The sequence below is a fragment of the Sceloporus occidentalis genome, unplaced genomic scaffold, assembly GCF_023333645.1.
Source record: "Sceloporus occidentalis isolate IW3139 unplaced genomic scaffold, rSceOcc1.0.p SCAF_5, whole genome shotgun sequence".
Taxonomy (NCBI): Eukaryota; Metazoa; Chordata; class Lepidosauria; order Squamata; family Phrynosomatidae; genus Sceloporus; species Sceloporus occidentalis.
The window spans coordinates 156,943,196-156,956,268 of NW_028316985.1; the positions used below are offsets into that span (position 1 = coordinate 156,943,196).

General features: G+C 40.8%; 1 protein-coding gene across 2 annotated transcripts in view; it reads right to left on the bottom strand.

Annotated features, from left to right (window-relative positions):
- Positions 1-13,073, bottom strand: part of SYNPO2 (synaptopodin 2) — a 115,093-nt gene that overhangs the window by 52,621 nt on the left and 49,399 nt on the right. Inside the window, exon 2 of one of the 2 annotated variants that reach the window (XM_089525886.1) lies at positions 8,541-8,651. The exons of the other annotated variant lie outside the window; for it this stretch is intronic. Coding sequence (XP_089382012.1) covers positions 8,541-8,651 — 111 coding nt within the window. The remainder of the gene's footprint in view (positions 1-8,540; positions 8,652-13,073) is intronic. 2 annotated transcript variants of the gene reach the window in all.

Sequence of the window (13,073 nt, forward strand, 5' to 3'; positions counted from 1 at the left end):
TCAATAAAATCACACACAAAAAAATAATCACAGCTCTAGCTCATCACTGATACTGTTGCAAATCCATTTATCTTAGTGGGAGATAGTCACAACCTGAGCTGTGGTTATCATTCAAGCTGGAGGAGGTTTGTGATTAATCATATCTGGCTGGATGTGTCAGAGCTAGACATCTCCTTTCTTTTTCTATATGCAGAAACGCAGATATCTAAAGCCATGGGATTTAAAAATCCCCCCCACCAACACCACCACTGGCAAAAGAGGAGTGTTTGTGCTAGCAAACAGAACATGAATAGCTTGCAATTGAGGTTCCCTGGATTCTAAGAGGAGGGGAGAGAGAGAGGACCTTGGCATGATTCACATTCTAGTATCTTAAGGCAACCTTCAGTGTCACACTGTGTGTCAAGACAAGGCAGGCCAGTTGCTGATGATAAAGCAGATAGATGCTTAGTTCCAAAAACCCTCCAAAATGAGACAGTGCTGCCACCGTGTGGTAAACATCAGACGCATCAAACTTGCTAGCTGCAACAAGACTTTATTTCTTGACAAGTTGGGGATTTACTTGTTTGGGCTCCGTCTTCCAGAATTCCTCTGCCAATATGGCCAGTCCAAAAAAAGCAACTTCTTCTAACATTGTTCACTGGGGACCAGATTAGATGTGCCACCGCCATTTATACAATTAGCATCTCCCTGACTGTTTTCTTTAAAAGTAAATACCAAGTCCCACTTAACAGAGTTAAGGAAACGTCAAGGCTCCCTCAATATATATATTCACATGAATTTCCCTATTGTCAGCCACTGGCATTAAGTGCTATATAATATCTAGAGTCCAACCCATAAACAAAGTACCATGTTCCAGAAGTCATCTGGTTTTAACAATAATTTCACCAGGCTCTTGATGATTGAGTAGACAGAGGTTAAATCAGCAGAACAAAAATTATCCTAAGTTATTGGAAACAGATGCAGAGACTTACCCAAGAAACTGAATTTAATTATGGCTTCAAATTGGGAACAATTTATAAATATGTGCACTATTATTTTCACTTGATAGGCAGCCCTTTGATGCTTTTTTAAAAATGCTATTTTGAAACCGCATTAGGTGACTATAGACAGTGAACCTATTTTTAGGGATAACATTTTTGGAAGACCAATAGCATGCATACACTGCACAACATTTTGATTCAAGCTTGGAAATGTTATTTTTGACTAGAACTCTCAGTCCTGGGATTCTGGGAGCTGTTGTTCAAAACAGTAACAATTCTAAGCTCTGGAGTTGATTACCCTGATTCAGTGAACATTCTTCTACCCCTGAGACAAGCTACTTATAGAAATGTGTAAAACTGTTATGAGAACTCTGTACAATTGGAGAAGTTCATAAAATACATTGATGCTTACATGCTAGGGTCATAGAAATGAGAAGGGCTGGAGAACCTTTAGCCACAGATACATTGAACTACAACTACCATAATCACATTTCATTGGTGTGACCTCTGGCAGTTCAAACCCTTCTGGAGGACCAAAGGTTCCCCACACTTTGGGTAAAGCCACCACCAAAAGAAGAAGTGTCTGGCCACAGTGACATGAAAATTATTTTGAACCTAACATTTCGTGATGACAATACATTTTAGCTAATTGCTTAACTAGTAATTTCTGTGTTCTTCTGTTTGCCTGCATAGTACCTATAGAAATATTTGCATCTCTGATCATGGTGGTATATGGGTTTTTTTTTTGTTGATTTATTGGTTCATTTCGTTCCTATGGAGTGAACTCAATACACTTTTGCTGTTTGAATTAGTGTCCAAAATGAAGCCCAACTTTTTAAAGAGTCACTGCATCATTTAGGCACATGTTCCACCGCCATCAAAATCACATCATCATTCCATATGAAGCACTATGACAGAGCCAGCCCTGACTGTTTAATTTGTGTTGTGTGCATTCAAATCATTTCTAATTTATGGTGACTGTAAGGTGACCCTATCAAGGGGTTTTCTTGCAAAGATTTATTCAGAGAAGGTTTGCCTTTGCCCCCTTCTGAGGCTGAAAGAGTACATCTTGCCCAAGGATACCTAGTGGATTTTCCATGGGCAAGTGGAGATTTGAATCCTGGTCTCCAGAGTTGTCACTCTGGATGACATGTTGTTTCTCTCTGTTTAACATATTTTTACATAATTATAGACTACATTGCATAAACCATATATCAGTACAAATTCAATATTGTACAAGTTTACTTATTCCCCATATAACAATGGCTCCAACACCATTTGTTTGTGGCTAAATTCCATTGGAGATGAAAGATAGTAAGGCCCAATCACATGTTTAGATTTTCAGCCAATGTGACCATTCCTGGCCTGCAGAGAGTATGTTCAAGGATGGCTCATTGTCCATACCCATCCAGCATTTGGCCTACTGCCTGGCAGTGTTTCTAATTAATGCTCATTTTCATGGTGGCGTGAACGTCTCTTTCCTCAGAACTGGACTGAAGCCACTGACATAGGTCATTGGAGAGCTCCCAAGGATTTTGTTTTTAAATCATGTTCCCTGGCAAAACTCTGAGAGGCCTTTGATCAGTGTTTCTTGAAAGAAAATCAATGTGGCTTGCTATCTCTTCACTTTATAGAGGGTTACTTTTACATGTCAGAAGGTAGAGTACAAATCAATTAACATGAAGAATATCTCAGCCACTTTTGCAATGGGAAAATGTTTGCTCTGGAAGCAGCACACAACTGAACAGAAAGGGTTTTGTGATTTTTTCAGTGTACGTTGTCTGTCTACCCACTGACAGTTAGCACAGTTCCTCTCTTTATAGTGACCTATCTCTAGATAACCTATATAGGCAGAGAGCAAGGATGTACCTATTAGCCATCCCTCACCCATCATGTCACCAGACAGCATGCCACAACCTTTGTGGCAGCTGGCATGCTGTCTGGGAGATCCCGGGAGTTGTAATCTGAAAAGCTAATGTTTCCAAGATCGTGCAGTAAGCTGGGCCAAAGGGCTTATCTACATTTGCCAAAACACTCTGGGCTGTCCCTGGCATATTCTGGCCCCCAATTCCATTTGAATCCCCACTATACCTGCTGAAGTGAAGTGTGGTGACAATGGGTGGCTGCCTTCTCATGCAGTCCTGACCGCCACTGCCACTGACTGTGGGTCACTTTGAGATCAGAGTGAGGAGCCTATCTTGTTCAGACCTCAGAGCAACTTGTAATGCTCACAGGGAACATGTGGGAAGGGAGCTATCCATTGTTGCCACATTTTGTTGTGGAGTTTTGGGAGTAAGGTTTTCTTTAATGCAGGACAAGACCCAGATATTGTGCAAACAGCCTGGACTCAACTCAAGGGTTTGGGGCTGCATAGTGTAAACAGAACACAGCCAAGCCAAGGAAAATTTGGTGTGTAGGTCATGTAGACAAGCCCTAAGTAACTCCCTGAAATGATTTAGTACTCTGAGCTTCACATGGTGATTTGAAGGAGGGGGCAGGGCTAATAGCCTGATTAAGATTACTCTTATTTGAAGGACATTTTTTGTCACTTATGATCAATATGCTCAGTCTGACGTTGAAATGTGATGACTGGTTTCACTACTCTTAATAGAATTTTGCAAGCTCGTGTAACTTTTGTTTAGGATGAATATGTGGGAAAGTTTTTCCAGTTCCATTCATGCGGGCACTATAAAAGAAGGAAGGAGCTTGTTCTTACCCTCAATGCTCCCTCAAATGTTCTACTGCCATGTCTAACATCCACATCATTTTATGGAACTGTGACTTGCCATGGAATTCAGTTGATGTCAGAGGTGGGAAAGGATCTTTTACCAAGAAAATACATTAGCATGCTTCCCCTCCCCCTTCCATACACACTATCATAATGAGAAATTGTTTTTCATGGCTTAGCTCTTATTCTATTGCTGCTACTATTGATAGCATATGCAGAGATGTGGAGATGGGCAGTCATGAACAGTCTGCAATAACTTTTGTGGTGGTTTCCTCAAAGGCTTGGGGCCCATCCCAGTCTATAAACTGGGATTTGGCCCAACACACTGGTTCATTGACGAAGACCATGTGTCATCTCAGACTTTCTAGCAATTAGGCTGGGCCAACTGTAAGCTGCCTCTCTCCAACAAGCTAACTAGGCAGGAAAATCCCCCCCCCCCCCCGGTTTCCATGTGCCAAACCATCTGTACAGGTAATACAGTTGTGGTCTACTTTATTAATCTAACCTGTTTCAGTTCTCAAAGGCATAGCAACACTCCCACATTGGAAAGAAATGAGAAGTGTTTTCTCTGCCACTATGATGGATAGCATTTGGATCTTGAAATAGTGAATGCTATTTTTTTAAAAAACTGTACAGAAAGTTCAATTTTGACTCTTTGGCCAAGTTCTATATAATAAGAAAATTCTAACAAGTACCATATGATACTCATGTATTATCCTAAAGATGTAATTTATCTGTAAAAGAGCCTGGATGCAAGGTATTTTAAGAGGATTACTAATTCATTGTAAGTACTGTAACTTACTCAATCATTATAACCTTCAGGAAGTCGTTCCATTTCAGTCACCAGGGTATAAATATTGTGGTATCAATTTAACACATATTGAGAATCCTAGCAGCTGCTGGATTCCACATCCATAGGGCATAAAATCAAGTCAGGGCTTCAGCCCAAACTTTAAAGGAGGTGTCCCAGGTGCTGACCTCCATCTCTTTTAGGCTTTTTCCCATCATGGGGCTTAGATTCCTATCTCATTGCTTCTGAAGGCCACCAAAACCCATGTAATGAGTCACTGGAATTTGCTGTGGTCATTGTGTCTCTAGGGTCACCCTTACTGAATGCCCTTCCATCTCAAACAAAGTATTTTCTCCCTTGGCTAGGTCATGAACCCTTCTCCCAGGAGGGCTTACTCTGTTCTCTGCATGCATCCAGTCTAAAGCATCATGTAGTGTTTGAGATCTTCAGGGAAGCCCCTTCTTTTTCAATGTGAAGTCAAAGGCTTTCATGGCCGGCATCCATAGTTTTTGTGGGTTTTTTGGGCTATGTGGCCATGTTCTTTTTCTCTCCCCCTTCCCCACTCTAGTGAATCTGATAGGAACAGGAGAAAGGGCCTTCTCAGTGGCTGCTCCCATGTTCTAGAGCTCCCTTCATAGACTGGCACTCTTCTTGATATCCTTCTGTGATTGGGTGAAGGGTTTTTTTTTTCTTTTCTGACAGGGCTTTGAGAATTGATGGCTCCCTTTAATAATGGCCTAGATTTGTTTTTGTTTTTTACTTTCTTGTGGTAGTGCTGTTAAATTACTTTTAATTCTATAGATTTTTGTTGTTGCTGCTGCTGTTGTGTTGTGCCTTTAAGTCATTTGTAAATTATGTTGACCCTATAATGAGGTTTTCTTGGCAAGATATGTTCAGAGAAGGTTTGCCATTGTCTTCCCCTGAGCCTGAGAGTATGTGACTTGACCAAGATCATCCAGTGGGTTTCATGGCAGAGCTGGGATTCAAACCCTAGTCTCCAGAGTTGTAGTTCAACATGTGAACCCCCATGCCACACATATAGTTTACTTATATTTTAACTGTTCTATGATATGAGCTTTTATATGTATCTGTTTTAACTTTTCTAAGCCATCTTGAATCCCAGGACTGGGGGAAAGGCAAAGCATACATACAGACACAGACACATACCCACACTGGTCTCTCCTTTCTTTCATTGGTTTGCTGCACTTGCAAGGAACATTCAGACTCTGCTTGGAGACCTCCTTAAAGACATGACAGTTGTTATGTCCTTGAAGAACTTGTTGGCTGTATCATTTGAGTTTGGGCTAGATTCCTTTTGGGGTCTTATGGGTGCACATCTTCTCCTGCAGAAGTAGTTGGGCATTTTTGTCCAATGCAGAACATCTGTATTCAGTTCAAGGTTGCAGAAGCATAATAGCACATGGGATGCCACTGAGTATGGAGACATTCATGTGTGCACATATACACACATACATGTGTTTGCACATCTGTTTGCATTCATTTTCACATTTCCATTCAACACAAAGGTTACATAGCACAACCATTTTTGTGATACTCCATGTGGAAATTTATCCTGCTACACAATCCTAACATAGGATCTCAGCCATTATTTGTGTTGTGATGTGTATGCAGGGCAAACTGTCCACATCATAATTTCCTTGCCTTCTTCTGGGCACAGGTATCTCTTATCCAGTCCATTTGACACAATCCCTTATATGCACACTTTGCCAGTGTTCCAGTATATGATAAGTGCCTGTCATTTGCATGCAATCTGGGATTTTTCCAAGATGTACTTTTCACCCAGCCAATGGAGTGTGTGGGGTGCATGACTGTTCTTTTAATGGAGGCTTCTGGGTCTCATGCCAGTGGGAAAGTAAGTCTGCTCTAGCTTTTGGTTCAAATTTTCAATGAGCTATCCAAATGCTGGGGATATTATTCTGGGGATAATGTTCAGCACATTATTTAGCTCCTTTAAAACCCATTGACATGCAAGTCACTAGTCACTAGTCATTATTATATTCTTGTGGTATCTCATAAACATTTCTCTTATACTTGGCATAATTGAGAATATAAGACTGTAAAAAAACTACAATGCTATGCATACTTCAATTAAGCCTTAACAAACACAGTGGGAATAGCATCTAAGTAAGCTTCCATTGGTTCACTTTGTACAGCTGTCCTGGCAAATCTATGAGTTCTGATAAACCCTTTGGCATAAAGGTAGCGTATCTATTTGCAATGTGGTGATCACTGTCCTTCCCACCCACTCCCAGTATAAATGAATGCAGCTTCCTTTTATGGAACACTAGGAAAGATCATCAGTGAAATCCACATGGTATTTTGAAATGAAAGTCACTTTCACATGGCAGGGGCCTTTTCTTTTAACACAAATGGTTAGATTTATTACTGATTATTTTGCAGTGACTGCACATCCAGGTCAGATAATGTTTCTCTTGGCAATTCAACAATAACAGGGATTTTTAAATTGATTATTAATAGTTTTCTCCAAAATCAACAAATTCTATGCAGTCATTGTTCTTGACAGCAGGGGGCAATGAATTAACTGAAGAGGAGGAAAAAAGAAAGATTATCTAGAGGAAACTATCAAATTATGGGGGAAATGATAGTAGGAGCATAGCTAAGGTTCCCTCAGAATTTCACATTCAACCGGGAAAAGATTGCTTTTCAAATTTTAATTATATTAGAAATTGAAAGTATCTTTGGGAAACTACAGTATCTAGGTTCTATTTGCAAACTGAATGACTACTTTAAGTACCACAGTTTCAAATTTCATTCAGAAAGCTGGAATGTTAAAGTGCCTTGAAAAGAAAACTTATCTTGCATGCCTATGCTTATTTCCACCCAGTTTCTTCTGGATATAAACACATGTGATTTGCTGTCATCTAAGTAAGTAGTGGAGATGTGGACACCACTGACAGTCATGATATGCATCAAGGTTCCTTCTATGGCTGATGTTAAGGCTGTGAGAGCCATTGCTTACATAGTCAAAATAATACCATCCAATACAATAATACAACACTTAGATCAGTGGTAGAGTCCATGCTTTCTGTGCACAGTGTCCTAATTTAATCTCTTCTCCAGGTAAATCAAGGAAAGAATTCTGTCTGAATCCCAGGCTGCATCTGCACTGTAGAATTAATGCAGTTCCACACCACCTTAGCTGCCATGGCTCCATTCTGTGGATTGACAGTTTGTTGTGACACCAGATAAGAATATATTTCTCAGAAAACTACAGATCCCAGAATTCCATAGTATTCTACCATGGCAGTTAAAGCAGTGTTTAAGTGCATTATTTCTGCAGTACAGATGCAGCCCTAAAGATCTGTTGCTGTTACTCAACTCAATACAAGCATCCTATGTGCCTAACAGGCAATTTTAGGCAGGCTTTGCTGAAGCACTTTGCTGGGGGTATAAATTCAAAACAATCCAATGAATAAGTGTGCTCTCAATGGCCATGAAATGTTGACTGATTGTTGCAGGGCAGGAGGAGGTGGGAAACTAGACTGGATGGATGAAGGGAGGTAGGCAAAGCAGTAGAGTGGCTAAAACCATTTTGATTCTGGTCCCAATTTTCAGTGAATAAGGAACTCAGTGAAGCTGATAAACTGAAGTGTAACTCTAGTCAATACATAATAGGGCTGGCCCAGGGTTGCCCAATGAATTTCATGGCTCGTTGAACATCTTCTATATCTTGGATGCAGTCCATATGCTAATACAGTCTAACACCTAATTTGCCTTTTGGGGCCAGATTGTTGATTCATATTCACTTAATTAACCATAATAACCCCCAAGACTTCTCAGAAATGCTGCTGCCCAGTCAGCTAATCTGTTGTGAGCATGTTGTGTATATGCTTGGCTTCCCTTGCCTCTTTGTGTAAAGTTTGACATTCACATATGAGTAGGGCTCTCCAGTTTTGTGAGTTCTAATAAAGATCAGAAAAGAATGCAGTCCCCTGCACCAAGAATATGATGGATGGTTCCAGCTTGCTCAGATATGTGTAAGTAAATAAACAGACAAGACCTTCAGTGCAACATCCACTTGAAATTTTTTGGCAGACCAACTCTCCCTGTGTGCCTCTATCTTCTTTCTCACACTTGATATGAAATCATACAGCAGACCTCTGAGCCAACACTGTGAAGAAGAAACAGATGATCTGCTCAGTGCTTGGAAGGCGCCTTGATTAACATGAACAATCTTTAGCAAGCTGTCTTGTTCTCCTGGAGGAAATGTGCCAGTTTGATTCAGGTTGGTGGAATTAAAAGACTCTCTGTTTTCAATCAAGTGGCTGTTTTAACCCTCATGCACTAGAATTTTTCATTAAGAACAACATATATTATGTGAGTTATGTGGTATTGGCTGATCCTAATACCAAAATCTCAGCATATGGTAGGATGTAAAAATGCCCCATATCCAATGGCATGCTTGTGGGCACAGAATCAAGTGTATTTCACTCAAACACCTAGAGCAGGGATGGACAAAGTACAACCTGCAGGCCACATGCAGACCCTCAGGGCCATTTCTGTAGCCCCATGGATCTATTTCCCCCCAGTTTTGGGTCCTGTCTGCACTGGCCAGGATTCTCTGAGAGAAGCATGGAGTATTCTGGCCCTGGAGCTGCCTTGACCACCCACCCCCTCCCCATTACTAAAGCCCTCCATTTTGGTGCCAGGTGGCTGTTCACATGCACATCCCTCTTTCCTGCCTGGTAGGGATACTGTGCTAGCAAGTAACTCACTCCTGTGATCAGAACAAGGTGCTCAGCATCAGTCACATGGCTGGGTGCCTCATTTTGACAAAGTGAATGACTTGCTGCTGCTGTGATTGCACAAGGTGAAACAGTGAGATGCATTTCAAGCAGCCATCCAGCACTGGAACAAAGGGCTCCAGAGTAAACAGGGAGTTTTTGTATGCAGGAAATATCAAAAGAAGAGCAGGTTTTGATTCAGAAGAAGAGGGAGTGAAGAAAGGAGGGAGAAACATCAAGCATCTAAAATATTCAGAGAACACTATACTGCTAGTGGAAAGCATCACAGACTTGGTACAATTGCTAAGGAATGTCAAAGAAAAAAGTGCAAAGGCAGGCCTAATGCAGAACAAAAATAATGACAATGGAACAAATACATACATTCAACCTAGACAATAAGGAAACCAAAATAGTTAAAGAATTCCTGTACCTAGAATCAAATATTGATCAGAATGGAGATTGCAATCAAGAAATAAGAAGAAAACTAGGAATGGGATAGGCAGCAGTGAAGAAACTAGACAAGATCCTAAAGAGTAAAGTTATATAAATGACCACTTAATGTTGTATTCCCCATCACTATGTATGGATGTGAAAGCTGGGCAGTGAAGAAATTAGATAAGATGAATATTAACTCATCTGAAATGTGATGCTGGAGAAGAGTGCTGAGGATACTGTGGACAACAAAAAAGACAAAAGGGTCCTTAAACAAATCAAGCCTGAAATCTCCTTGGAAGCCAAGATGATCAAGTTGAGGCTGTCATACTTTGGGCACATCATGAGAAGGCATGACTCATTATAGAAGACAATAATGCTAGGGAAATTGGAGGGTAGAAGAGAGGAAATCTGCATGCCAGATGGCTAGACTCAGAGAGATCGTGAGCCTGGATTTACAGGCCTTAAGCAGATCAGTGGAGGATAGGGGTACTTGGAAGACTTCCACAGGGTCACCATGAGTTGGGGTAGATTCAAGGGCAGTTAACAAGAAGAAAAAGAAGAAGAAGAGTAGTAGTAGTATATCTTGAATTTTGTGCTGAGTAGGCTGAATGTCATCCAGGCTGTTTTCACCAGACTTAGTGTTTGGGCCCTGCGTCTTCCAGCCTCCCCACTAAGAGGAAATGGGCAGGCCAGTTTATTTGACCCACATAGACAAGGTCCATGAAGGGGTATTTAGAATTCTCAGCCAGAGAATTTTAGTGTCTCATTGAGCTACAAATTATGGCAGTTAAAGTGGAACCACAGAACTACAGCTGTGTGGCATGGAAGAGCCCCTGATAAGGATGAAAAGAAGAATTAGTGGTTCAACAGACAATTAAGGCCAGCCTGGGGGTGGAGTTGGGGCATGACACATGCTTCAGCTCCACTCCCAACTGGTGTGATGTCATGCACCGCTCTATATGGTATCACCATGGCAATCTTCTGGCCCTGCGTCTACATGATGCAGCACAAAGGAGCACGGAAAAGCTGTGCACTGGTGGCTATGGCACCCTTTCCAGGGTGCAAAATAGAGCAACTTTTTGTGTCTCCTTTCTGCAGAAATGAGAGATCGGGACCGTGGCATGTAGTTGCTGCTAAAAGGGGCAGCCTGTCGAGCCCCTTAGTCAATGGAAATGCCAAACACTAGGGATAAAGGAAAAATCAGTGAGTGAGGGGGAAATGAGTCAGGAGATAGGACTTCGGTGAGGGAAACAAATGAGCTTGTAACCCAGACAAAGGTGGCAGGTGAAATGAATATTAGGGTAGATGGGGGTGTGGCTTAAAGGAAAACATTGGGGTGGGACAGAAAAGAGAGGAAAGAACTGGACTGAGGATGGAAGTAAACTGAGCAAAGCTGTTTATTTTCATTAGAGTCAAAAGAAACCTGTTACCTACCAAGAGCTTTGTTTATTTCCTGCAACTAACACAGAAACCGACCTCAATATTCTAATTTTTTCAGTAGCAAAGTATGAATTATAAAAAGTCCACATAAAAGAAGTGAGATGTGAGAATTGTGAGAATTGGCAAAGCCACCTTTGAGTATTCTTTGCCTAAGAAAACCCTATGAAATTCATGGGGTTGCCATAAATCGACAGGTGACTTAAAGGCACTCACACACAGTGTTCTGTTCCATGAGCTTTTTCATAGCATGTATTGTTTTATGTTTTTCTCTTCAGTTTTAATTTTAATGCTACTCAGATTTTATTGTTTGGTATGATTTTGCTCTTGGTTTTATGGTATGTTTTAATGATAGCTTTACTATGTTTCTTCCCAGGAGTCTAGTAGGCAGAAGGTGGGATTTATAAACATAATAAACAAGTAAGTAATATAAAACAATCCCAATTTTAACACTTGGTCAAATATAACCACCCCAATTTTTTTTAAAAAACTAGTTTAACATAACATTCATAGAGGTTGCTTTAAAATATGATTTGGAATACAAAGTTTGGTATGAGTGAATGGGGATATAACTGAGCAGACACTAAATCAACCTGGTTTTGAACTTGGTGGATAGTTTGAAGAGTGTTTATGTGATGAAAACTATCTTAGAAAAAATCATTTATCCTCATACTTTGCCTCACTGTGTACAAGGTCTTGAGAAACTACAGAATAGCATTGTCTCCATGTAGATTTTTAAAAATGCATTGTGTGTCATTCAGTACCAAGCTGAAAGGACATATTGTCCTCCTGAAATGTGGCATTTGAGCCCATCCTTTGCCATAATAGGAATCCCTTTTGGTATCATTCTGGAGAGAATGTTTTATTTCAACTATCAGCACAGGGAAATCTGCCCTGATTACTTCCCACTCCACACTTACCTCACCATAAAAGGCTAGCCATAAAATGGGTCCACGCCTTTTCAACACTCCATGTGTGTATGCCTTCAAATTGCCTGTCTACTCATGGCAACCCCATGAACTTCATAGGGTTTTCTTAGCCAAGGAATCCCAAGAGGTGATTTTGCCATTTTCTTCGACTGAAATAGGGCATACAGCACCTGGTATTCATTGATGGGCTGCAGTCCAAGTACAACCCAGTGTTGACCCTGCATAGTTTCCAATATCAGACAGGATCTGGCACCTTCAAGGTATATAAGCACTTTTCCCAACATTATACGTAGGGTAAACGTGTACATTACAATTGGGTAGCATTCCCATAGATGTCTGGTGGAGGCTTTCTGTTCTCTCTGCTTGATGTTCTGAACCAGAGGAGCAGATGTAAAAGGAGATACTTCAGCTATTTTTAGTAACATGCCTCTACAACTGCTTGCTTTGTCATAGACATATGACAGGAAAATACATTACCATAACACAGCCATATGCAAACCACAGGCATTTTACAGCATCATTGTTTAATAAGTAAAATCTGCATATGATGCCTCTTTTTCTGATTTTTGGCAATCCTAAAGTGAACCTATCACAGGGTTTTCTTGACAGGATTTCTTCAAAGGGGTTTGCCTTTGCCTTCCTGTGAGGCTATGTGATTTGACCAAGATCATCCATGGCCGATTGGGAGGATTCAAACCCTCGCCTCCCAGTGTCCCAGTCCAACACCCAAACCATTACACCACACTGGGTCTCTTCTGCTTTGTATTAATCAAGAGGTTTTTTTTTACAGAATAAAAATCTTTGCAGGTTTCCATCTCTGTCATACAAAGACAGATAAGACCTGTTCAACTACCTTGTGAGAAGGAGTCAAATAAGGATGCCCTCTTGTGTTCTGCATGCATTATACTGTATCAGCTCCTGATGGAGGCAAAAAAGAAAGGAGGGGTCCATTGGTGCTAGTTAAGCCTTCTCCTTCATAACCACTATAGAACTGGGGCTTGAATTAAT